Here is a 25,681-nt window from a genome sequence, read left to right on the forward strand (position 1 = left end):
ACAAATAAAAAAAATAATTGATAATGTATGTTTCACAATATCAGCTAGCTTAGAAAAAATTTCACATGTATCTTTATTAAATAAATACGTATTAAAATTCAAACAAAGCCAAAAGTGAAATATATGTATAAGAACCAATGAGAAAAATGGTGTAAAAATAGAGATGGTTTGTAAACTGTGCTATATAATTTTATGTAATTATGGGAGAATTAGGATTAGTGGCTAAATATATGATGGCTACATTTGCAAAACAATGAAAATTACATGTAAAATTTTATTTTTCACCCAAAGCTACTGGGACTTTATGTTAGCCTTTAACGTGGCTCCGCCAATGTCTGTTTGGAGCTCTGGTTCCATCAAGAAACTTGAATTTAACTGAAATATTACGTTATGTGTGCGATAAAAGTGTGAAATTTGAGATGGGGTTTACACATTCCATATACGATTAATTGTAAGTGCAGTTAATGGATTCCGATGATATACGGATTCCAGTTAATATCGTGAGCAGTTGCTACTACTAGATCGTGGAGACCAATACTTATATGTGCAAAGAAGGCTGGTCGCTCAGGTTTAGAAAGACTAATGGTTTCATTTTTCAACATAAGAACAACTGATGACATGGTCGGCCTGTTGTTTGCATCTTTTTAAACACACAATAGTCTGATATGAATGTAACTCAGGAATTCATTTGTACTGCATGAGCCTTTCAACAACGGATCCATCAACTCCAACACTTTCCTAATTAAGAATGCAGTGATCATATATTGATTTATAAATTGCCATATACCTTATACCTACATCATTTGTTTGAGATTTTTTTTTATAGGCTAACTCAACTAAAAGGCCTTACATAGCCTATAAGAGTCGGTGCACCATTTGTCGGATGAAAACTAAAAAGTTTCTTTCTCCCCGTTGTGATCTCAAGCAAAAGTACTCTAAAGCTATATACATTAGATTTTATCGAATACAATCCCTCCATCGCATACTCTAGAGGCATGAAACCATTGAATTGCAAGTGCAAACAGATAAGAATTGGAATATGTAAGATAATGAACTAAATAGAGGAAAATATATATATGAGTTGAAACTTACTAGGTGCCGACAATTCTTTTGGTGTTTCTTTGAGTTTGATCATCGACTCCAAATATTCTTGCCATATCAAAATCTGATATTTTTTATTCACATTTTCATCTAACAGGATGTTACTCGCTTTTAGATCACGATGTATAACTCTAAGCTTTGAATCTTCATGTAGATATAAAATTCTTCGAGTGATTCCTCCTATCATCGTGCAACAGCTTGACCAATCTAACTGTTCATGTTTTCTGGATTCTATATACTCACCTCAATTCATTAAATATATACAAATTTGAAATTGCTAAATTTTTTCAGAATGATGTACTCTTACCAAAAAGAAAATAATCAAGACTTTTGTTTGGCACATATTCATAAACAAGTAGGGTTTCCTCTCCTTCCAAACAAAATCCCAGAAGCCTAACAAGATTTCTATGTTGAAGTTTGGCTACCAATGCAACCTCGTTCTTAAATTCTTGGACGCCTTGTCTAGAGCTTTTTGCCAACCTCTTCACTGCAATTTATTGTTCATTAGCAAGTGTTCCCTGACATATGAGGCATTTTATCCAATCAATTTCGTTGGTATGCATCATATATATGTTTAGAATACAACAAGTTGAACCCGAGATTCTAAGAATCGAGCACTGTATATTAAGAATCAATAATTTCAAAGACAAAATAAGGGTAGATATATGTTCGCATTTTCAATTTTCATACCTTGAAAACTACACCGAATCTGCCTTCACCTAACTTGTCATTATCAGAAAATTTGTTTGTGGCTTTTTCATTAGTTCCCAAGTCGAATTGCAAGGAATCAACAGTCTTTGTATCATCCTTAGCTAAGACAGTAAGTTTCAAAATATTACATGTAAGGGACCAGAAAAACGTAGTGAGCAAATGATAACTACATACACTCATGGAATTGAATAAACCAAATGAAAATCATTTCCTGATAAACTAATCTGACCGTTTTCAGGAAACTAAATTGGCGAAAGTTCCAACATGAGATGAGATAGTGTAACAATAAGCGTTGCACTTACCTCAATTTCAAGTTGTACCCCTCGTTTCTTGACTCTCGAAGAAACGCATATGCCGCTGAGAATTCTAACAAAAGCAACCAAAACCACGACCACCACGGTGATGATAATTACTTTTGTGTTACTCGTCTTTGCTGCTGGAACCGGAGGTGGAATATTTGCTGGCGGCACCAAAAGTTCACGACAGCATAAATTGGAATTGTTATTGAATTACAATTAACATCTTTTTGGGGGCTAGTGTCTACCTTTAGGCCCTTCTCTGATGGAGGCTGGCGGCGGTGGGGCGGAGGAGTAGAAGGGGTAAACTTCAAACCTAAGATTGCAACTGGGTTTTAGAATTCGTCCCCCAGCATTTCTTCTAGGAATTTGTGTTGCAGCTTCCGGAAGACACCAATTGCAATCTCCAGATAACAGGTCCTGCGTGCACTGCCCAAATCAGTACAGCGTAATGAAACCTGAAACACTCGTTTCTTTCTTCGCAAACTTGTGACTACTATTGGAAGTCTGAGCGGCCACCTCGGTGACCGTAGCTGCCTGAACCTCGTTGAAACGGTATTGGTCCGTTATACTACTTGCATTCTGCGTGTTCCACATGTACACGTAAGGCTTGTCGTCCGCCCTGGAAAAGAAAGACTCGTTGGAGTAGCGTAGCATGCAGTCGTCGTACCAGATCACCACCTCTTTTTCTACGGGGTAGCGTTGTGGGGCCTCGGCGGTTGCGGTGGCGACACAGGTTTCACAAGCGTCGGTGCCCACAACGTCGCCGCAGCAGAGGAAGAGGCCATAGACGGCGTTGTTTGGGGTTTGGACTGTGGCGTTGTAGAAGCCAGTGGAGCGGTTGGCGTTGGAGGAGAGGGTGGAGAGGAGGCGGTTGACGTTGGACTGGAAGGTGGAGTTTCGGGTGAAGGTGGTGGTGTTTGGACAGACGTGGTAGAGATAATCTACTTCCGTATTGGTCAGAAAGCTGGGCAGAGTAAAAATGGAGAAAATCAAAAGAAGGGTAGTCTCATGCTTTTCATTTTTTGGTGATTCATCGTAACATCATAAGTTTCTGTACTGATTATTAAGAGCAATGCAGGGGTGGCAGCAAGACTTTTCAGTTTTAAGTGTTGACCAGAAGAGTTCCTCTCATACAACGGGGTTTTAGCCTAAGTGCCATCAACCTCTAGTGAGCGCTTGCAAGTTGTTCAAAAGTTGCACTATTCTGTCCACTGACGAATTGTTTAGTGGTGAAATGGTAATAAAAACAAAGGTGATTTTGGGGACACCAAATTTTTAAGCTAATTTTTTAAAACTAAATAACATAATTGTTGATAATTAAATTATGTTAATTAACGTATTTATTTTTTATTGGTGACACGTGTTTTAGTTTAAAAATTTAGTCTCCCTAATTTATCTTTTGATTAAGGCCACCTTGTATGTACCTTGTGTCCATAAGAAAGGTTTAGGTTAGCTGATAAACCTTTAACCCGTGTTTGATGGTTTCTTCGTTGTCGCCTTCTTCTTCTTCTTTTGGTTTTTCAAAGTGTTCTGTTCATGATTGAAATGTAGCCATGAATTGACAAGAGGGTTTGAACAGGCAGACAAGTTTTGTCCTAAGAGTTGAGTCGATTGGAAATTTTAGCCAAACAGTTCTTGCCTTTTTTTTTTACACTCCTCAAATATTCAACAATTACACCTTTGAATTTTTTTTTTCTTCTTTCTTTTTACGAGGCTACTACTCTTGAACTTGGGTCTAAGGGGGCCGAAATTGTCTTGATCAATTGACGTAATCAACTTCTGCTATTGAACACCTTCAATTAATGCTTTCGACACTTCTTTAGTCTTCAAAATCTTGGAAAATATTCCTCATTTGTGGGTCTGGGTTGAATCTTCTCTGTTTACTTGGTCTAAGTTGAATCTTCCCTGATTACCTACCCCTTAAAATTTTTGTGTCACATAATAAATTTACAATGTACTAAAATAATTACGAATTTGCATAAAAGAACACAATCTTCGTTTTTTGTTCTATGTACGTCTATATGTTGTAAATAATACATGAAACAAGTAGTACGTACAATTTGAGGAAGATGCTTGAAAATGATCGTTACGATAGTGGGTACTGAAATGCTTTAACTCGGTTATTATAGACTAAAGGACTCACTAAACCATGCCAATCACATTATGTGGAAAATCAAGACATTGAAGAAATTCAAAATACAGATTACATTTACATCTTTGATGTTTTCTATCCTAACAATGGTTGATCATCATAGGAAACGAAATTCAAGTTTCATATTTTCTAATAAATAAATATAAACATATATGAAGAGTCCGAGCACCTGCAGAATTTTATGAGATTTATTATCATATAAACAAACAGTAATTTCTCCTAAAACTTGTATGTGCAGAACGTTCATCTTTTTAAGGACAACTCATACCATGTCGGTAAATTTTGTCATTGTCTAGAGATGATTGTATATATAAGAAGATATTACAATACGTAACAGTAACAACTTATCTATTCACACTATCTATTGGTTTTATTAAACCCAGAACTCCTCAAGAACCCTAGCAATGCTCTTAAGAATGAAACTCACGTAAAATATTGAATTGTTCTTCTCATTAATTTCAAAGGAAGGTTACAGTTTTTAAAGGGAAAGACTGAAAACAATTAACAACTTCACTTACACAATCATATGCTGATTTCGTGGAGATCTCATCCCTAAGCAACGGAAACAAACCTAACCGTGGTGAACATGCTCAACCACAACTCCTACAAACTAGGACTTGAGCTTGACTAGGTCTCTACATAGCCAGTCAGCATTATTTAATTAAAATTTTTAATTAAACTTAACTAAAAAACTCTCAACACTATCGAGGGTATACTTCAGTGATAGATCCTTCATAAACGGACAGAGATGACTTGCTGATAGATTGAGCGGAGTCCAGCGTTACCTCTGACATGTTTCCCATTGCTCTACTTTGGAGGAAAAATGCTGGTTGTTGAGGTAATGGCAGAGTAACAGAGTAGCTATTGAGCATGAGAACTACCGATTGCATTGTTGGCCTGTTAGCTGGATCTTCCTGAACACAAAGTAACCCGATGTGGATGCATCTGATTACTTCAGTCCTTGAATAAGAGTCTCTCAGACACGGATCCAACAATTCCAAAGGTGCCCCATCTCTCCATAACTTCCAAGCCTGCATAAAATTCAAAAGTTTAATTCATGATGCTATGTCAATGTAGGAGAACAGAACACTACACTTTTCATTTTAAGCTTACATGGCTCATGAGGTCCTCAGCTGCATCGGTCTGAAAGAAGTAATTGTTCTTCTTGCCACTAATGATTTCTAGCACTAAAACACCGAAACTATACAAATCGGACTTGACAGAAAAATGTCCGTGCATTGCATACTCAGGAGACATATAACCACTAAAAGGAGCATAACCATCAGTGTAGAAATTATAACAAAGATGTAATGAGAAAACATTTCAGATTCAATTAGATAATTGCAAAACAAAAGTGGTCGTGAGAAAAGAATGAAATAGATAACTTACTATGTTCCGACAATTCTATTTGTGCTTGCTTGAGTTTGATCAACCCCAAATATCCTGGCCATGCCAAAATCAGATATTTTTGGATGCATCTCCCCATCTAACAATATATTGCTGGCTTTGAGATCACGATGTATAATTCTAAGTCGGGAATCTTCATGTAGGTACATGATTCCTCGAGCAATTCCTGAAATAATCTTGTAACGTCTTGACCAATCCAATTGTCCCTGTTTCTCAGTGTCTGCAAATCATCAAAATCAAGTTATCATCAACGAACTGCTATTGCAATAGGGAAAGACTATCAGATGTTGGAGTGTACAAACCAAATAGGAAACAGTCGAGGCTTTTGTTGAGCACATATTCATACACAAGAATCTTTTCTTCGCCTTCCAAACAAAAAAATATTGAGAAATGGGTAAAATCAGCAGCCACAGCACAACACCATATTCCCCTGTTCCAAAGTCCACAATAGCTATCAATTACCAAACAAACTAATCTGAGAATACAATAATCACTTGATTAGGGCTTCTAAAAAGGTTAGAAACGTTTTGTGACAGTTCGCTTTTCAAAAACATTTGGGAGAAAAACTTAAACTACATAATAGAAGCACTTTTCGAAGAAGTACATGCCTAGAAGCACTTAAGTAAGCACTCATTAGAGTTTTAATGAAAGCATTTCAAGCAAAAATGCTTATAAGCAGACGCGTCAATCACGGTTATACACTTCACACTCAAATTTGAACCCCTTTTCTGTATAAGATTAGAATAATCTCGAATAAAATTTCAACGAATTGATATTTGCTTAAAGTTTAAGGTTCTCAACTTTAAAAATTAAATTTGAATTGAAAAATTGGTCACTTTACCTTTAGTCGGAGAAGGGAGAGGAGGAGGAAGCCCTGGTGCAGGCTCAGGTGCTGACGTGGCGTTCTGGGCGAAGAAGGGGTAGACTTCGTACCCAACATTACAACTCGGAGACAAAACTCATCCTCCTATTTTCCCACTACAGCAGCTCGGAAATTGGGCTATGGACCCCCGAAGACAGCGGTTGCAATCCGTCGCCGACAGGTCCTGCGTGCACTGCGCGAGGCTGTATACCGAAATCAACACACTAACATTTGCCTGATTCGTCCCGAACTTATCGGCGTCTCCGACAGCCTCACTGGCCGCCTGGTTCACACTCGTCGCCATGACCTGGTTGAACCGAGTCGGGTCGGTGGCGTTCTGCGTGTTCCACAAGTATACGCGGGGCGACTCGGTGACGGTGGAGAAGAATGACTCGTTGGAGTAGCGTAGCAAGCAGTCGTCGTACCAGATCACCACCTGTTTTTCTACGGGGCAGCGTTGTGGGGCCTCGGTGGTTGCGGTGGCTACACAGGTTTCGCAAGCGTCGGTGCCCACGACGTCGCCGCGGCAGAGGAAGAGGCCGTAGACGGCGTTGTTTGTGGTTTGGACGGTGACGTTGTAGAAGCCGGTGGAGCGGTTGGCGTTGGACGAGAGGTTGGAGAGGAGGCGGTTGAGGTTGGACTGGAAGGTGGAGTTTGGGGTGAAGGTGGTGGTGTTTGGGCAGATGTGGTAAAGGTATACTGCTTCCGTACTGGTCAGAAAGCTTGGCAGAGTAAAAATGGAGAAAATCAAAAGAAGGGTAGTCATGTTTTTCAATTTTTTATGATTGATAATAAAATCATAGGTTTTTGTATTGAGCATCAACAAAAGCAACGCAGGGGTGGTAGCTTTCAGTTTTGAGTGTTGACCAGAAGCGTTCCTCTCCTACGACCGGATGTGGTGAATGGTATAGAAATTAAATTTGTGGATTAAATTTTACAAATTAAATAATTTAGAAGTTGATAAATGAATTATGATTTAAGTATTGATAACGTACTCATTCATATTAGTGACACATTATTTAATTTTGTAAATTTTATCTACAAATTTAATTTCTCTAGCATTACCCACCATATTTTAGTCTCAATGCCATTTTCGTTTAATAAGTGCTTGCAACTTGTTCAAAAGGTGCATTATTTTATCCAAAGACCAATTATTTAGCGGTAAATTGGTAATAAAAAAAAAACAAAGGTTATGCTAGAGAGGTCAATTTTTTAAACTAATTATTTAACTAAATAATTAGTTGTTAATAATTAAATTATATTGATTAACGTGCTTATTTTTTATTTATGATATATCTTTTAATTTAAAATTTTGATTACCCTAATATTATCCTTTGATTAAGCCCACCTTAATTGCCAACTTTTAGAGTTTGTTGTGTCATATTAAATGTGAGTTGGTTTGAAGCTATCTCAATGGATCATTGTCTTTATCATCATATTCATAGTAAAAGAAAACAAAGGGAGAGATAGAAAAATAAAAGGGTTAAACTATGTTTATTACCCTGAAGTTTTATGATTTTCAATATTTAGTACATCAAGTTTTTTTCATCTCAGAGTCATATCTAAAGTGTAAATTTTGGGACAGTCTCATACATCTGTTAGTCAAACTGTTAGGTCTCCCGTTAACTGTGATGTGGCGTCCATATGGACAATAACTGGGCACCACCTGTCACCCACGTGGAAATTAAAAAATAAATTATTTTATTTTATAAACTGAAAAATTTATAAATAAAAAAGAAAAGGAAAAAGAAAAATAGAAGTTGTTTGAAGCAAGGTAAAATGCAATGGGGACGGGAGTGGTAGAGTGTGGCGCCAGGCTCGCCGGTTATGGGGAAATTCCTGCTTGGTGTGGATTTTTCTGAGGATTATTTAGTTCTAGCATCAAGGAACAAAAAAAGTCCTGAAAAAAATTATTGATTATTACCCACAAGGATGTTAGAAGTTCCTTAAACTTCAAGAGTACGACATATTGGGATTTACGATAGTAATATCTCATTCACCACCTGAAAAAGTTATACAAGACAATGCATTATTGATTTAAAAAATTGCTACTATGGCTTTCTTTGTAGTAATTTTATCTTGTCATCATAGCCCATTGAATGTTACGTTTGGCCAATTGAGAGATGTAGCCCCACTTAATGGAACTGCTACACTAATAGGTTGTTCTCCCTCATATCCATCATGTGATAAGTTATTTCAAGATGTTTGTATTATATACGTGTTTGCAGTGATGGAGTCAAAATTTTCAAATAATGGTGTCTTAATTTCAAAAAAAAAAAAAAAAAAAAAAAAAATCAATGGACCATTTCGTAGAGCACCTAGTGGGTACTTGCTGATTCCTGCCGACATTTGCCAATAACTTACGCGAATGTATGTCGACAACTGCTATGACTAGTAGAGGCTTGTCGAGGGCAGCAGTAGGAAACTATTGAGCAATGTTGAAGACTACCAATGTTTGGCAATTAAGGTATTTCGTCGAGCATTTGATTCGCATTTCATTGAGCATTTGGTTCACGTAGTAGAGTCACATACAAGAAGAGAGAAAAGAAAGTTATGGATGTTAAAAGAAAACAAATTTAAAAGGAGAAATTTATGATTTAGTTTGCCATAACTTGTTATAGAGATCAATACAAATACACAATCAAATATATATAGAGATTTTAAAGTCGTTAGGGGTCATAAGCAATCAATGACCCCGTATTAATTATACCATTGCAAGTTTGTACTTTAAAATAACCGCGAACATTCGCCTAAGAAAACAACATACATATTATTTGCCAAATTCATATCGGTGAAAAATAAAAATTGCAATGTTGGAAAAAATAATTGTAACTTTGAAATCTGAAAAGTCACGCTGGATGGTCTTTGTCCAAGAGTTTAAAGTCAAAGAACTTTAATTTTCCGTGTGGAAAAGTATCTCCCTAGATATGTCACCATCTCAGTCAAATTCGCTGAAGAAATGTCAGAAATTGTGTAAAATTTCAAAAGAACCTAGTATTTTTATATTATAATATACGGCACGATGGAGACGTAAGTGCCAAAAGGGTACCATATAATATACTTTTAAACATAATTTTCAACAATAATATAATTACAGATTTGAATTTTTGAAACAAAGAAACTTGACAATGAATATGTTAAACAATATCAATTAACTTAAGAAAATTTTCACGGAATGAATCAAGTTTTTATTTTTTTTTCGTTATTAAATAAATGCGTGTTAAAATTTAAAAAAAAAAAAAAAAAACCAAACTTGAAACATATATGTACGAGAAGCTATGGAAAAAAAGTATAAGAAAAATATATGTTTGTAAACTGCACTGTATAATTTATTTAATTAAATTGAGAGAATTAAGATTGGTGGCTAAATATACGATGGACTATAATTGCAAAATAATGAAAATTACAAGTAATTTTGTTTTCACTGAAAGCTCTGATTCTAGCGAGAAACTTGCATTTAACCGGAATATTAAATGACGACTGACGAGTGCTAAAAACGTGTGAATATATATTTCATTGGCATCAAAACTTGTAGTACGTAAAGTACTTTACAGTAATTTGAGATTGGGTTTACACGTTCCATATACAATTAATCGTCTCTAAGTTCAGTTAATGGATTCCAATGATAAATTTCCTCATCTCTTGCTCAACGGGCCACAACATTAGAAATCGTCAAGCCATTGACCGAGCAATTGTGAGCACTTACTGCTACTTGATCATGGTGATTAATACATCTCCCTGTAAAGAAGGCTGGTCGCTCAGGTTTAGAAAGACTAATGGTTTCATTTTTCAACATAAGAACAACCGATGACATGGTCGGCCTGTTGTTTGCATCTTCTTGAACACACAATAATCCGATATGAACGTATCTCAGGTATTCATTTGAACTGCATGAGCCTTTCAACAACGGATCCATCAACTCCAACACTTTCCCTTCATTCCATAATTTCCAAGCCTGCAATTATAATTTCATGCTAATTAAGAATGTAGTGATATATTGATTATAAATTTCTATATACCAACATTAATTTGTTTGAGATATTTTTGTATAAGCTAACTCAAGTAAGAACTTTACGTACGTTGCCTATAAGAGTCGGTGCACCATTTGTCAAATGAAAACCTAAAAAGTTCTTTCTCCCCGTTATGATCTCAAGCAAAAGTACTCCGAAGCTAAATACATCAGATTTTATTGAATACAATCCCTCCATTGCATACTCTGGAGCCATGTAACCACTGAATTGCACGGATAAATAGATAAGAATTAGAATATGTAAGAGATAATTAACTAAATAGAGGAAAGTGTATATATGACTTGCAACTTACTAGGTGCCGACAATTCTTTTGGTGTTTCCTTGAGTTTGATCATCGACACCAAACATTCTTGCCATACCAAAATCTGATATTTTTGGATTCATATTTTCATCTAACAGAATGTTACTCGCTTTTAAATCACGATGTATAACTCTAAGCCTTGAATCTTCATGCAAATATACAATTCCTCGAGTGATTCCTTCTATTATCATGCAACGTCTTGACCAATCCAGCCGTTCACGTTTCTTGGATTCTAATCACATAAATTCATTAAATACAATACTATTATTAGTATATAATTTAAGTTAGAAATTGCAAAGAAATTCTGAAATGATGTACTCTTACCAAAAAGAAAATAATCAAGACTTTGGTTAGGCACATATTCATAAACAAGTAAGGTTTCCTCTCCTTCCAAACAAAATCCCAGAAGCCTAACAAGATTTCTGTGTTGAAGTTTGGCTACCAATGAAACCTCATTCTTAAATTCTTGTACACCTTGCTTGGAGCTCTTTGACAACCTCTTCACTGCTATTTCTTGTTCATTAGCAAGTGTTCCCTGAAATATTTTATCATCAGAAAACTTGTTTAGAGTTCTATAAATTGAACTAAGCATTAAGCACAGTGTGGTAAAAGTCGTTAATCACTAATTTCTACGACAAAATCATGAGGGTATATATAAATTCACATTTTCATACCTTAAAAACTACACCAAATCCGCCTTCACCTAACTTGTTATTGTCCGAGAACTTGTTTGTAGCGGTTTCAATGGTTCCCAAGTCGAATTGCAAGGACTCAAGAGTCTCTGTGTCGTCCCTAACTAAGAAAATAATGTGTTTCTTACATGTAAGAAGCTAGCTAGAAAAACATTTATATATATATAGTGTTAAGAAATAGGGAAGTACATTTTTTTCCTTCTAATTGGTGAAGGAAATATACACTCTTTCTGATTTCATATGACAAACTAAAGTACATGTTATTTACTTCTTACCGTTTTCTTGACTTGGAGCATTATTTCTTACTGCTCTTCTGCGTGCAAAGCAGTAGCCTAATACGACCGTAACAGCAATAAAAGCAAGAATACTGCCAACAATGATTATGTAAGGAGATAATCTGCTTCTTCCTGTATGAACAAAATTATTACACAAGGTTGGAATTATTAATATCTCTAGTTGAAATTGTTAAACAGATTATCAATTTTATTAATTCTGAGAATGTTTGGTGGAATTTAGTTGTAATTCGGGTGCAAAATTGTTGTTTATTTATAGGAGCAAAACCCAGTTTTTATGCGAAACAATATGACAAAGAAATGTAAACTAGCAAAATCAACGAATACAAACTAAGGAAGAAATCAAAGTAACTGACGAAACAAGGGAATGAAAAATCAAACAAATTATTAAGGAATGATGACCATGACTAATAGTGGTGATGGAGATGGAGATGATAGACACAGAAGCGATTTAATAAGTTTAAGGCACCTTTAGACCTTGCCCTGATGGAGGCTGGCGGAGGAGGAAGCGCCGGTGGGGAGGAGGGGGTGCCTTGGGAGTAGAGGTTAACTTCAACCGTAAGACGGCAACTGGGACATAGAAGTTGTCCGCCTTCTGGAACTCTTGCTAAAGCTCCCCGAAGACACCATTCGCAATCTCTAGAGGACAAGTCCTGCGTGCACTGCCCAAGCAAATACAGCAAAATTGACCCTGAAACGAACGCTGTTTTGGTCGCAAACTTACTCCTTCTATTGGAAGCCTGAGCGGCCAAATCCCACACACTCGTCGCAAGTACCTGGTAAAACGGGCTTTGGTTGGCCGTTACCTTCTCCGGGTTCCACATGGTAGTTGAAGGTTCGTCCTCCGCTCTGGAAAAGAAAGACTCGTCAGAGTAGCGCAACATGCAGTCGAAGTACCAGATTATAACATTTTTTCTATTGGGGCAGCTCTCGAGGACCTCCGACGTTGCGGTGGCAACGCAGGTTTTGCAATCGTCAGTGGAGTCCACGTTGCCGCGGCAAAGGAAGAGGCCGTACACAGTGTCATAAGGGCTTTCGGAAGAGGATATGGTGGCATTGTAGAAGCCGGTGTCACGGGTGGCGTTGGAGGAGAGGGTGGATAGGAGGCGGTTGACGTTGGATTGGAAGGCGGAGTTTGGGGTGAAGGTGGGGGTGTCTGGGCAGTATTTGTCCAGGTAAACAGCTTCGGTAGGGGTGGGCTCAGGTGCTGTGGCGTTCTGGGTGAAGAAGGGGTAGACTTCGTACCTAACATTACAACTCGGAAAAAAAACTCGTCCTCCTATTTTCCCATTACAGCAATTCGGAAGTAGGGTTATGGACGACCGAAGACAGCGGTTGCAATCCGTCGCCGACAGGTCCTGCGTGCACTGCGCAAGGCTGTACACCGAAATCAACGCACTAACATTTGCCTGATTCGTCCCGAACTTATCAGCGTCCCTGACAGCCTCACTGGCCGCCTGGTTCACACTCGTCGCCATGACCTGGTTGAACCGAGTAGGGTCGGTGCTGTTCAGCGTGTTCCACATGTACACGCGGGGCGACTCGGTGACGGTGGAGAAGAATGACTCGTCGGAGTAGCGTAGCAAGCAGTCGTCGTACCAGATCACCACCTGTTTTTCTACGGGGCAGCGTTGTGGGGCCTCGGTGGTTGCGGTGGCTACACAGGTTTCGCAAACGTCGGTGCCCACGACGTCGCCGCGGCAGAGGAAGAGGCCGTAGACGGCGTTGTTTGTGGTTTGGACGGTGACGTTGTAGAAGCCGGTGGAGCGGTTGGCGTTGGACAAGAGGTTGGAGAGGAGGCGGTTGAGGTTGGACTGGAAGGTGGAGTTCGGGGTAAAGGTGGTGGTGTTTGGGCAGATGTGGTAAAGGTATCCTGCTTCCGTACTGGTCAGAAAGCTGGGCAGAGTAAAAATGGAGAAAATCAAAAGAAGGGTAGTCATGTTTTTCATTTTTTGTTGATCGATAATAAAATCATAGGGTTTTTGTATTGAGCATCAACAAAAGCAATGCAGGGGTGGTGGCTTGACTTTCAGTTTTGAGTGTTGAACAGAAGAGTTCCTCTCTTACAACCGGATTTGGTAAATGCTAGATAAACTAAATTTGTAGATTAAATTTTACAAACTAAGTAATATGGAAGTTGATAATTGAATTATGACTTAAGTATTGATAGCGTACTTATTCATATTAGTGACACATTATTTAGTTTTGTAAATTTTATCTACAAATTTAATTTCCTTAGCATTATCCACCAGATTTTAGTCTCAATGTCATTTTCGTTTAATAATTGCTTGCAACTTGTTCAAAATGTGCACTATTCTTTCCAAAGACCAATTATTTGGCAGTAAATTGGTAAAAAAAAAAAAAAAAAAAACAACGGTGATGCTAGAGAGAGAGACCAGTTTTTTAAACTAATTCTTTAACTAAATAATGTAGTTGTTAATAATTAAATTATATTGATTAACGAGCTTATTTTATTTATAACACGTCTTTTAATTTAAAATTTTGATTACCCCAGTGTTTGGGCCCAAAATATTATTGTTGGGCCGAGCAGCAGGTTGTGCTCGGCCCAAGATGATGATAAATACTATGGGCCGAATAATAACTCCCGGGCAAGCTGGCAGGGTCGGCCAAATCCTATCCCAAGTAGTCCGGATGAATAGAAAAGGTCGAGGAAGTCCTAGTGCGACCAGGATTCTCGACCAGCAAGGAATGGAGTCCCGAAAAGAAGGAAAATTCAGAATCCCAGTAGGAGTAGGTTTGTTCGAGTTAGAGGTGAAATGGGACAAGGACTCCCAATCCAAATCAGAATTGGTTTCAAGGAATGGGGCACTATAAATACAAGAGATCATACAACAGAAAGCCCCTTCAAAATCAGCATACAATTGCCCTGCGCAAAACCTCTCAAACACCTTGAGATTTTTCCTTTTCTTTTCCTGCCGACACACCTTCAGTTTGGATAAACAGCATTGTGGAAGCACCCGGCGAGCATCTTCAGTTTGGATAAACAGCACTGCTGCTACAGAATCAGCCGACCAAGAAGCACCTTCAGTTTGGATAAACAGCACTGCGTCGAGGTCGACCGGTTATCTATCTAAGTCTCGGTCGAGAAGGGTTTTCGAACCTTTGTTGGCAGAGGTCACCTTACTAGCCTTCTCGGCATAGTTAGGTGTTACGAATTGCATTACTCGGCGTACTGGACGCCGAGCGGTTTTATGATTGGATACTCGCAAGTGAGTTTCAGGGTTCGGCATTCCGACGGCCGAACTACGTTCACCATCAAGACATACATCACGTTTGAGTACCTGTGCCCATATAGTTTGGTCTCGATTCGACGTGCTTATACTCTTACGAATATAATCACAGTGACCAAATCGGGCTCGCACGACTTGTGAACTCCGCAGAATTAGCAGCCTTGTCTTCAGGCTGTAGAACTCAGAGACCGAGAGTGTTCCTTCCTCGGTCGCAATCGCAAGATAGAGAAGTCAACGACGCGCTCAAAGCTACATCAACAAATTTTTACTCCTCGGCCAAGCTCGGCCGACGAGTTGGCACGCCCCGCATTCGACCGAATGACGTAGTTAGCTTATTAGTTACTCGGCCTGCGCGCCACGTAGGTTTTGTAATTTTTAGGGTCAACACCTAGTATTATCCTTTGATTAAGCCCACCTTAATTGCCAACTTTTATTGTTTGTTGTGTCATATTAAATGTGAGTTGGTTTCAAGTTGTGTCAATGGAGAAAAACTTGTGTAAGGCTTGACTTACCACTGCATAATGCTGAGTGACATTACCATCCACTCAAAACAAGCCACTTAGAAGCTTTATCTACAATATATGTTATAATTTTATATTTAATTTTTTCATAATAGAATTTTCTATTAAATAATTACACCTCCCACTTTTTTATTCAATTCCTCCTCTCCTTTTTCTTGTCAGATTTTCTTCCCAGTCACGTATTGTTTCTTCTCTTCCCCTTGCTTTTCTTTGAAAAATTTGAAAAAAATAATAATAATAATAATAAGAACCCACCTTCTCTAACTTTTCATATCATGGAAACTAGAAAGCAACCGATTTTATCCTTTTTTTTTTTCTTCAATTCAGTAGCTGATTTTATCATATGAACTTGACTTGATTGATTAACACACGAATCTCTAATATCCAACAAAGTTAAAACAAATTGAATCTACCATTTTCAAACGAAAATTTTCTCGTAATTTGCTATACAGAAATTCAAACTCCATAAGAAGAGATAAAGATGCTTCCATGATTCTATTGGTTCATTCAAATGCATCTAGGCAATGGTTTTATAGGGTGGTTGGTTATCTCAATCAAAACACGGTTGATGGTTTTTTTGGTTCTAAAGTGAATTCTTTTTTTTTTTTTTTCCTCTCCTTATTCCTGCATATATTTATAAGAAATGCAATAAAAGGAGTGGGACAATCTGAGAAGGAAAATGAGACAGATAAAGAAAGGAAAATTATAAAAGATTAGATGAATTAGAATATTAATTAGGAATATTTATTATGAAAACTTTAAATATAATATATGGTAAAAATTATATTTAAACCTTATCACGTGGCAAGTTTTAAGTGGATAGTAGTGCCACTCAGCATCGTTCAGTGGCAAGCCAAGCCCCACACAATGCATTATTGATTTGAAAAATCGTTACAATGGCTTGTTTTGTAGTAATTTTATCTTCTCATCATGGCCCATTGAATGTTACGTTTGGCCAAATGAGAGATGTAGCCCCACTTAATGGGACCGCTACACTACCCTCATATCCATCATGTGATAAGTTATTTCAAGATGTTCGTATTATATATGTGTTTGCAGTGGTGGAGTCAAAATTTTCAAATAATGGTGCCTTAATTTCAACAAAAAAAAAATAAATAAATGGACCATTTCGTCGGGCACCTAGTGGGTACTTGCCAATTCCTGCCAACATTTTCCAATAGCTTACGCGAATGTATGTCAACAACTACTATGACCAGTAGAGGCTTGTCGAGGGCAGCAGTAGGAAACTATCAAGCAATGTTGAAGACTATCAATGTTTGTCAATTGAGGCATTTCATCGAGCATTTGGTTAGTACAATAGAGTCGCATACAAGAAGAGAAAAAAGAAAAGCATGAATGTTAAAAGAAAACAAAATTAGAAAGAGAAAATTATGATTTAGTTTGCCATAACTATTTATAAGGGTCAATACAAATACACAATCAAATATATATAGAAATTTTAAAGCTGTTAGGGGTCATACGCAATCAATGACCCCATATTAGTTATGCCATTGCAAGTTTATACATTAAAATAACTGCGAAGATTTGCCTAAGAAAATTATTTGCCAAATTCATATCGGTGAAAAATAAAAACTGCAATGTAGGAAAAAACAATTTAAACTTCGAAATCTGAAAAGTCACGGCAGATAGTCTTTGTCGAAGAGTCTAAAGTAAAACAACTTTAATTTTCCGTGTGGAAAAGTATCTCACTGGGCGGCTGCTTATGAGTATTTTCATTCTGAGCTCAAGAGATCATCTTGTTCCCACTAGATATGTCACTATCTCAGTCAAATTCGCTGAAAAAACGTAAGAAATTGTGTAAAATTTCAAAAGAACTAAGTATTTTTATATTATAATATACGATGCGATGGAAACGTAAGTGCCAAAAGGGTACCATATAATATACTTTTAAACATGAATTTTCAACAATAATATAATTACATAAAATCTGTTGATTTGCTGCTGATGAGACTTGTTCTGTTCATCTTGGATAAATATAATTTCTGTTTCTTCCCTTACTAAAGATTTGAATTTTTGAAACAAAGAAACTTGACAATGTACATGTTAAACAGTATCAATTAACTTAAGAAAATTTTCACATAATGAGTCAAGTTTTTTTTCGTTATTAAATAAATGCATGTTAAAATAAAATAAAAAAACCAAACTTGAAACATATATGTACAAGAAGCTATAGAGAAAAAGTATAAGAAAAAGAGATGTTTGTAAACTGTACTATATAATTTATTTAATTAAATTGAGAGAATTAAGAGTGGTGGCTAAATATACGATGGACTACAATTGCAAAATAATGAAAATTACACGTAATTTTGTTTTCACTGAAGCCTCTGATTCTAGCTAGAAACTTGCATTTAACTGGAATATTAAGTGACGAGTGCTAAAAACGTGTGAATATATATTTCGTTGGCATCCAAACTCGTCGTATGTAATGTAAGTACTTTACAGTAATTTGAGATTGGGTTTACGCATTCCATATACAATTAATCGTCTCTAAGTTCAGTTAAATGGATTCCAATGATAAATTTCCTCATCTCTGGCTCAACGGGCCACAACATTAGAAATCGTCAAGCCATTGACCAAGCAATTGTGAGCACTTGCTTCCGTATAATTTGCTTCCGTATTGGTCAGAAAGCTACTTCCGTATTGGTGGAGAGGAGGTTGTTGAGGTTGGACTGGAAAGTGGAGTTTGGGGTGAAGGTGGTGGTGTCTGGGCAGATGTGGTAGATATAATCTGCTTCCGTATTGGTCAAAAAGCTGGGTAGAGTAAAAGTGGAGAAAATCAAAAGAAAGGTAGTCATGCTTTTCATTTTTTGGTGATTCATCGTAACATCATAGGTTTTTGTATTAACAAGAGAAATGCAGGGGTGGTAGCGAGACTTTTCAGTTTTGAGTGTTGACCAGAAGAGCTCCTCTCATACAACGAGAAATTTTTTATTGTGACGAGAACATAGGTGGTACATGTCACATCCCGGTCCGGGGTGGATCACTTCCCGGGCCCGCTCCACCACTGTAGCACGATATTGTCCGCTTTGGGCTTACCATTTCCTCACGGTTTTGTTTTTGGGAACTCACGAGCAACTTCCCAGTGGGTCACCCATCATGGGATTGCTCTAGCCCCTTTCTCGCTTAACTTCGGAGTTCCTACGGAACCCGAAGCCAGTGAGCTCCCAAAAGGCCTCGTGCTAGGTAGGGATGAGAATATACATTTAAGGATCACTCCCCTAGGTGATGTGGGATGTTACAATCCACCCCCTTAGGGGCCCGACGTCCTCGTCGGCACACCACGAACAGGGTTAGGCTCTGATACCATATTGTCACATCCCGGCCCGGGCGGGACCACTTCTTGGGCCCCACTCCACCGTAGCACGATATTGTCTGCTTTGGGCCCCCAGCACACCCTTACGGTTTTGTTTTTGGGAACTCACACGAGAACTTCCCGATGGGTCACCCATCCTGGGAGTGCTCTCGCGCGCTACTCGCTTAACTTCGGAGTTCCTACGGAACCCGAAGCCAGTGAGCTCCCAAAAGGCCTCGTGCTAGGTAGGGATGAGAATATACATATAAGGATCACTCCCCTGGGCGATGCGGGATGTCACAATCCACCCCCCTTAGGGGCCCGACGTCCTCGTCGGCACACTCGCGACCAGGGTTAGGCTCTGATACCAAATTGTCACATCCTGGCCCGGGGTGGATCACTTTCCGGGCCCGCTCCACCACCGTAGCACGATATTGTCCGTTTTGGGCTTACCATTCCCTCACGGTTTTGTTTTTAGGAACTCACGAGCAATTTCCCAGTGGGTCACCCATCATAGGATTGCTCTAGCCCCTTTCTCGCTTAACTTCGGAGTTCCTACGGAACCCGAAGCCAGTGAGCTCCCAAAAGGCCTCGTGTTAGGTAGGGATGGGAATATCCATTTAAGGATCACTCCCCTAGGTGATGTGGGATGTTACAATCCACCCCCCTTAGGGGCCCGACGTCCTCGTCGACACACCACGGCCAGGGTTAGGCTCTGATACCATATTGTCACATCCCTGGCCGGGCGGGACCACTTCCCGGGCCCCACTCCACCGTAGCACAATATTGTCCGCTTTGGGCCCCCAGCACACCCTCACGGTTTTATTTTTGGGAACTCACACGAGAACTTCCCGATGGGTCACCCATCCTGGGAGTGCTCTTGCGCCCTACTCGCTTAACTTCGGAGTTCCTACGAAACCCGAAGCCAGTGAGCTCCCAAAAGGCCTCGTGCTAGGTAGAGATGAGAATATACATATAAGGATCACTCCCCTGGACGATGTGGGATGTCACAGTACATCACGTGTTTTTATATAAGTGGTGAAAGTTATTATTTTTTAAGTTATGAACTTTTTAACACACATATTTTATCATTTGTACAATGACATATGATGTACCATCTCGTGTTCCGATCACATTGAAAAATCTCTCATACAACCGAGTTTTAACCTCAGTGCCATCAACCTCTAATAAGTGCTTGCAACTTGTTCAAAAGTTGCACTATTATGTCCACTGACCAATTGTTTAGTTATTTATTGGTAAAAAAAATTTCAAACGGTATTACTATTCTAAACTACATGAGGAGAGTGAAAAGGGTCTGAATCCATTAAGTAGTGAGATACAAGGCAAGATTGGTAGGTAAAGGGTACACACAAACATTTGGAATTGACTACCAAGGAACGCTTGCTTTGGTGGCAAAAATAAATATTATTCGAGTCCTTTTATCTTTAGCAACTAACCTGGACTGGCCTTTGAAACAGTTCGATGTGAAGAATGCTTTCTTACATGGAGATCTGGAAGAAGAAGTATACACGGATCTTCCACCAGGATAGGAAACACCAAATGAAGCAGGGAAAGTATGTAGACTCCGAAAGGCTCTATACGGACTCAAACAATCACCCAAAACATGGTTTGGAAGGTTCACTAAAGTCATGACAAAGTACGGCTATAGACAGGGAAATGTGGACCACACCCTGTTCATCAAACGCATGGGAGGTAAAGTTACTTTGTTAATTATCTATGTGGATGATATGGTACTTACTAGTGATGACAAATAAGAGATAAAAAGGTTGTAGGGGTATCCTTCATCAGAATTTGAGATGAAGGATCTAGGAGGCTTGAAATACTTCTTGGGCATTGCAGTTGCTCGTTCTCGTGATGGTATTTACTTGTTTTAGCGGAAGTATGTTCTTGATCTTCTCTTTGAAACTGGAATGTTGGCTTGTAAACCAACAAGGTCAGGCCTAATTACCCAAAGGAATGTTTGATTGCTGTTTGCAAGTCCCCAAGCAAACTCAGTGAGTTGCTCCTCTGTCATGACTGTGATGCTTCCGAAATTGACATAAACCACGGAATTGGGTTCTTTAGAGTCGAGCCATTCAAGGCACTCTGGTTCTTCTGTCCATAGGTTTGATCCAATCGACTTCAACTCGTTCTCTGCTGGGATCTGATTAAGCTGTAGATGTAGGGGTCCGACGGAGTATATAGGTGGTAGCAAAGTGGAAAGTGCATCTAACACTTCATGCTCAAAGGCATAAAACGTGTTCAAAATGAAAGAAGAAGCTCTATGATATCGTCCTATTTCAACCCTAAGAAATTCCAACATGATGTCATTTGGGTCTGTGGTTCTAAAGAAGGTTGGGATGTCCCTTAGTCGGATACCTCTCATGCCTGGTATCCAATCTATAACTGTGTCCAAATACCCATTCGTCAAGTAGCTTGCATCTGCAAATGAAATTGAGAAACAATTCTAAGGTGTTAATATTCTTTAAAAAAAATTAACACGTTTAGTACATAGTCAGTGTTACCAAATGACCACTCAGGAAGGAATTTGTAGTTAGTGTACCTTTAAGGGGTATTAAGCCCTTTTCGATGAGAGGGCTCAACTGAAGGTAGCCCATCAAACTGCAAGCACTTGCTGTTGCAAAAATAACAACTAGAATGCCCAATTCTTGGGCTGTTTCGAGCGTGAAGGTCATGCCACCATCAGAAACTATGCAGGTAACTGGAGGGGAATTGGGCAAGGAATTGAGCTTGGACAGAAGGTCTTTGAAAGGTGCTAGGCAATTTTTCTTAGTGGAAAAGCATAGAGTTGTTATGTCTTGAGTGGCATTGACATCAGTTGTAGGGAGGCCATCATGAATGGTTTCGAACCTAAAGGAGGGGAGGCCATCAAGAGAGTTGGGACCTCGGGCTTTTAGAAGGCGTCAGTGGTTGAACTCTGTGCTCACAAAGGTTGTGTGAAAGCCTTTGTAGTTGAGGAGCTTGGCTAATTGCAGCATAGGGATTATGTGACCCTGAGCTGGGTACGGTATGAAAACTGCATGTGGCTTTTCTATCATACCTTTTGAACCCATTTTTTTCTTTGCAAAAATCAATTAGGACGAAGCTAAGGAAAATGAATATGCTTGGGAAGAGGTCTTTACGGTACCAGTTTTATACCAAGGAGAGAGAAAATCAATTAGTTCACAAGCTCAACAATAAATTAGTCACACTTAGACACAAACGATGAGATCCGTGATGTACTGCACTGCAAGTTGGTGCCATTAATTTTTGTTTGTTATTAAAATAAATAAGTTCACCAAAAAAAATTTATTAAAACAAATTTTTTTTGGTGAACTTATTTGGTGCCATTAATTTTTGTTTGTTATTAAAATAAATAAGTTCACCAAAAAAAATTTATTAAAATAAATTTTTTTTGGTGAACTTATTTATTTTAATAAGTTTTCATATTTGTTTAATTGTTTGCACATTCTGATTCCTATTCTATATCCGTAGTATTAAAATAAATTCAGGGTTGCCGCTTTTTTCTCTCCTCCGTGGGAGTCTTCCTCTCCCTGCGAGATTCATTAAGAGCAATCCCAGCGTTGGGTATTGCTCGGGGGAAGGGGTCCAAAACAATGGCCCGAGGGCCGGTGGCATGGCTCCAGCGTGGGGGAGCCCGATGGAAGGGGGAGGCCCGAGCAAAGGGCCCGTGAGGGATTGCCAGCCCTTGAGCCCGAGGTGGGGGTGACGCAAGGCTGACGCCAGGGTGGCGTCAGCGCATTATTTAATTTTTTTTGTGTCAGGCGCGTGCACCCCACCCGCGCGTGGGGGCGCGTCCCGTCACAAAAATCAGAAGAAAAAAAAAAAAAAGTGTCAATTACCGTTGGGAAGCCACGTGGCTTCCCACGGTGTGTTAGATCTTAACGGTCACTTAATGTGGACCGTTAGATCTCAACGGTATATAAAAAAAAAGAGTCAGATTTAATATCCACCGTTCGATCTGAGATCAACGGTGGATATTAAAATGCTTTATAAATTAAAAAATAAATGAAAAAATAGTTTTAAAAATCTGAAAAGTTACCGTTGTGACACGTGGCACAATCTGGAGTGTTGGAATTCAAATTTTTTTATATCCAACGGCAGAGATTAATTAATTGAATAAAAATTTTAAAAAAATTGTAAAAAATTCAAAAAAATATCTGAAAAATCTGAAAAAAATTGTAAAAAAAATTGTTTTTACTTTTCTATAAATACCTTCTCATTATCATCTACCTTACACAACAATTTCATATTTTCTCAACTACTTTCAATCACATTCCTTTCTTTGTCTCAAAGTTTGAATCCATTTTTTTTCAACAAAATGACCACTGGTGCAGGTACGAATTGGTCGCTTATTGAAGATGTTGCGTTGTGTACTAGCTGGGTTGAAGTTACTCATAGTTCGCTTACGGGTAATGAGATGCAGTTGCGAGAAATGTGGAGTCTTATTCATACCAATTTTCTTGAGAAAATTGGTGGGAAAAGAACCAAAGAATCGATGTCCAGTCGTTGGAAATTACTTAGCCAATCGTTTAGTACGTGGAGAGACGCTTTGGCACAAGCTAGTAGTAATATTCGAAGTGGGGAAAATTACTCAGATCAGGTAACAATATATTATTTATTTGATACCCAAATTTACATTATAATTATTTGTTTGTATTATTTATTTGTTATCTACATAATTTATTATTTATTGTTTGTATTATTTATTTGTTACGTCCATCCCTTTGTAATGGCTCATGTTGCACGGGCTCATCGGTGGCGTCATGAGCACAATATATACGTGTTCTTGAATTGTTCATCGGGTTTGGCTCATATTCATCAATATCTTCATAATCGTACTCATCTTCCACAATCATGTTGTGAAGAATGATGCACGTCATCATGCTGGATCGAAGCGACTCTACATCAAACAATCTGGCAGCACCCCTGACGATCGCCCAGCGAGCTTGGAGGATACCTAAACAACGCTCCACATCCTTCCTGCACCCCTCTTGACAGCTTGCAAAGTGTTTTTCTTTTGCACTCCGCGGACGTGGCACTGTTTTGACAAATGTTGACCAGCGCGGGTAGATGCCGTCAGCTAGGTAGTATGGCCCGTTGTACATACGTTCATTGACCTCATACGTAACTTTTGGTGCCTTTCCTTGCAGGACATCGTTGAACACTGGGGATTGGGCAAGGACGTTGATGTCATTTTGAGCTCCCAGGACCCCGAAAAAGGCGTGCCAAATCCATGTATCAAAAGATGTCACCGCCTCCAGAATGATACTTTTTGCTCCTTTTCTGTCCTCGTAAGCGCCTTGCCATGCACTTGGACAGTTTTTCCACGTCCAGTGCATACAATCAATGCTTCCAATCATCCGAGGAAAGCCACGCATCTCCGCCTTCTTCAACAGCCGCTCCAAGTCCATGTGTGTAGGTTTGCGGAGGTACTCAGCGGTGTAGATAGATTCGATTGCTCCGCAAAACCTCATCAGGGACTCAAGAATGGTTGATTTCCCCATCCTCGTTATCTCATCCACTTGGTCTGCAGATGCTCCATATGCAAGCATCCGTAAGGCAACAATAATTTTTTGCTCAGGCAGTAGACCCATAGCACCAAAAGCATCTTTTTTTTTGCACAAAATAAGAATCATGGTTGCAAACAACAATCATGATTTTGTTGAACAAATGTCGTTCCATTCTAAAACGACGTCTAAAGTACGTATCAGGGAATGCACTATTAGGAACAAAATAATCATCCAAGAGTTCCATACCTCGTCGTTGCCTGCTTCTATCAAGGTTTCAGGAACGGCTGGGCCTGCAGATCTGAGGCGCAGCTTGGATGACTCGACGGGAATGTGAGTCTCTGCCCCTTCTTACTTCGTCATCTCCCATTTGACGCTCCTCATCCTCTTCCCTCTCATTTCTTACCCCCTGTTGATTGAAGATTGCTTCTGATTCGTTAAACAATTCTTCCTCTTCCTGATTGAATTCCCACATCATCCTTGAGGAAGAAGAATAAGACATTGAAAGAAAGAAACAGAAACTATGAATAATGATACAGATTTTTGTGAATAAGGAAGCAGAAACTATGAATAATTATAAAGATCTTGAGAATTTTGGTGTGAGATTTGTGAGGATGGATGGTGGATTATATAGAGGATTCAGAAAGGATTAGGTTGTGCATAATGCCACGTGGCATGCCGTCATTCGTTACAAATCTGATGGAAATCTATCCTCAAAGATTGTGAACAGATTATGACACGTGGCATGTCGTCATTCGTTAAAAATCTTATGGAAATCTATCCTCAAAGATTGTGAACCGATTATGACACGTGGCGCGACGTGATTGGTTAATAATCTTATCAGAAATCCTTCACCAATAATTGTATTATTTTGTAATATTTTGTATTATTTAATAATACTTCGGATAATGACACGTGGCGCAACGAGAACAATTAAAAATCTTATCTGATATTACAATTAAAATTATTTTGTATTATTTTATAAATAAAAAAAATACTAATATTTTATTGCCTATTGCCAGGGCTATTGAAGTGTAACGGTGGAGATGCAAATTCTATTGCCAGGGCTACTTACTGTTCATTAAGGGCAGTTACTGTTCATTAGGTGGATTGAATAGTGTATTGCCAGGGGGAGGGCTCCAACGCTGGAGTTGCTCTAACTGCGCTGTCGATCCTTTACCAACCCACCTGGGCACCATTAACCCACTTCCTTTGA

The 25,681-nt window shown here is 38.8% G+C and overlaps 2 protein-coding genes and 3 pseudogenes across 2 annotated transcripts; all 5 read right to left on the reverse strand.

Annotated features, from left to right (window-relative positions):
* Positions 1-461: 461 nt before the first annotated feature.
* LOC137728596 (cysteine-rich receptor-like protein kinase 10) lies at positions 462-2,163 on the reverse strand (annotated as a pseudogene).
* Positions 1,815-7,384, reverse strand: LOC137727839 (putative cysteine-rich receptor-like protein kinase 23; annotated as a pseudogene).
* LOC137727464 (cysteine-rich receptor-like protein kinase 10) lies at positions 4,696-6,276 on the reverse strand. Its single transcript, XM_068466318.1, has 5 exons — positions 6,260-6,276; positions 5,973-6,100; positions 5,653-5,890; positions 5,377-5,527; positions 4,696-5,294 (listed from the first exon to the last, which is right to left on the reverse strand). Exons 1-5 carry the CDS (start codon positions 6,274-6,276, stop codon positions 4,965-4,967), a joined length of 864 nt encoding a protein of 287 aa, XP_068322419.1. The 3' UTR covers positions 4,696-4,964.
* Positions 7,385-10,054: 2,670 nt separating the features above from the next.
* LOC137727836 (cysteine-rich receptor-like protein kinase 10) lies at positions 10,055-13,798 on the reverse strand. Its single transcript, XM_068466671.1, has 7 exons — positions 12,319-13,798; positions 11,832-11,963; positions 11,539-11,660; positions 11,189-11,399; positions 10,856-11,096; positions 10,612-10,765; positions 10,055-10,487 (listed from the first exon to the last, which is right to left on the reverse strand). The coding sequence occupies exons 1-7, from the start codon at positions 13,796-13,798 to the stop codon at positions 10,179-10,181; spliced, it is 2,649 nt and encodes an 882-aa protein (XP_068322772.1). The 3' UTR covers positions 10,055-10,178.
* A 7,027-nt stretch (positions 13,799-20,825) lies between these two features.
* LOC137728597 ((R)-mandelonitrile beta-glucosyltransferase-like) lies at positions 20,826-22,097 on the reverse strand (annotated as a pseudogene).
* Between the last annotated feature and the right edge of the window lie 3,584 nt (positions 22,098-25,681).

The sequence above is a fragment of the Pyrus communis genome, chromosome 3, assembly GCF_963583255.1.
Source record: "Pyrus communis chromosome 3, drPyrComm1.1, whole genome shotgun sequence".
Classification (NCBI taxonomy): Eukaryota; Viridiplantae; Streptophyta; class Magnoliopsida; order Rosales; family Rosaceae; genus Pyrus; species Pyrus communis.

Excerpts from the sequence above, each read along its gene's own strand:
- LOC137727464 (XM_068466318.1), bottom strand. Across the intron at positions 5,891-5,972 it reads CCTCGACTGTTTCCTATTTG|ACACTGAGAAACAGGGACAA; the intron begins GTTTGTACACTC and ends GATGATTTGCAG. Across the intron at positions 5,295-5,376 it reads CTGAGGACCTCATGAGCCAT|GCTTGGAAGTTATGGAGAGA; the intron begins GTAAGCTTAAAA and ends AATTTTATGCAG.
- LOC137727836 (XM_068466671.1), bottom strand. The coding sequence starts at position 13,798 with ATGAAAAACATGACTACCCTTCTTTTGATTTTCTCCATTTTTACTCTG. Across the intron at positions 11,661-11,831 it reads TGCTCCAAGTCAAGAAAACG|TTAGGGACGACACAGAGACT; the intron begins GTAAGAAGTAAA and ends TTATTTTCTTAG. Across the intron at positions 11,400-11,538 it reads GATTTGGTGTAGTTTTTAAG|GGAACACTTGCTAATGAACA; the intron begins GTATGAAAATGT and ends AAAATATTTCAG.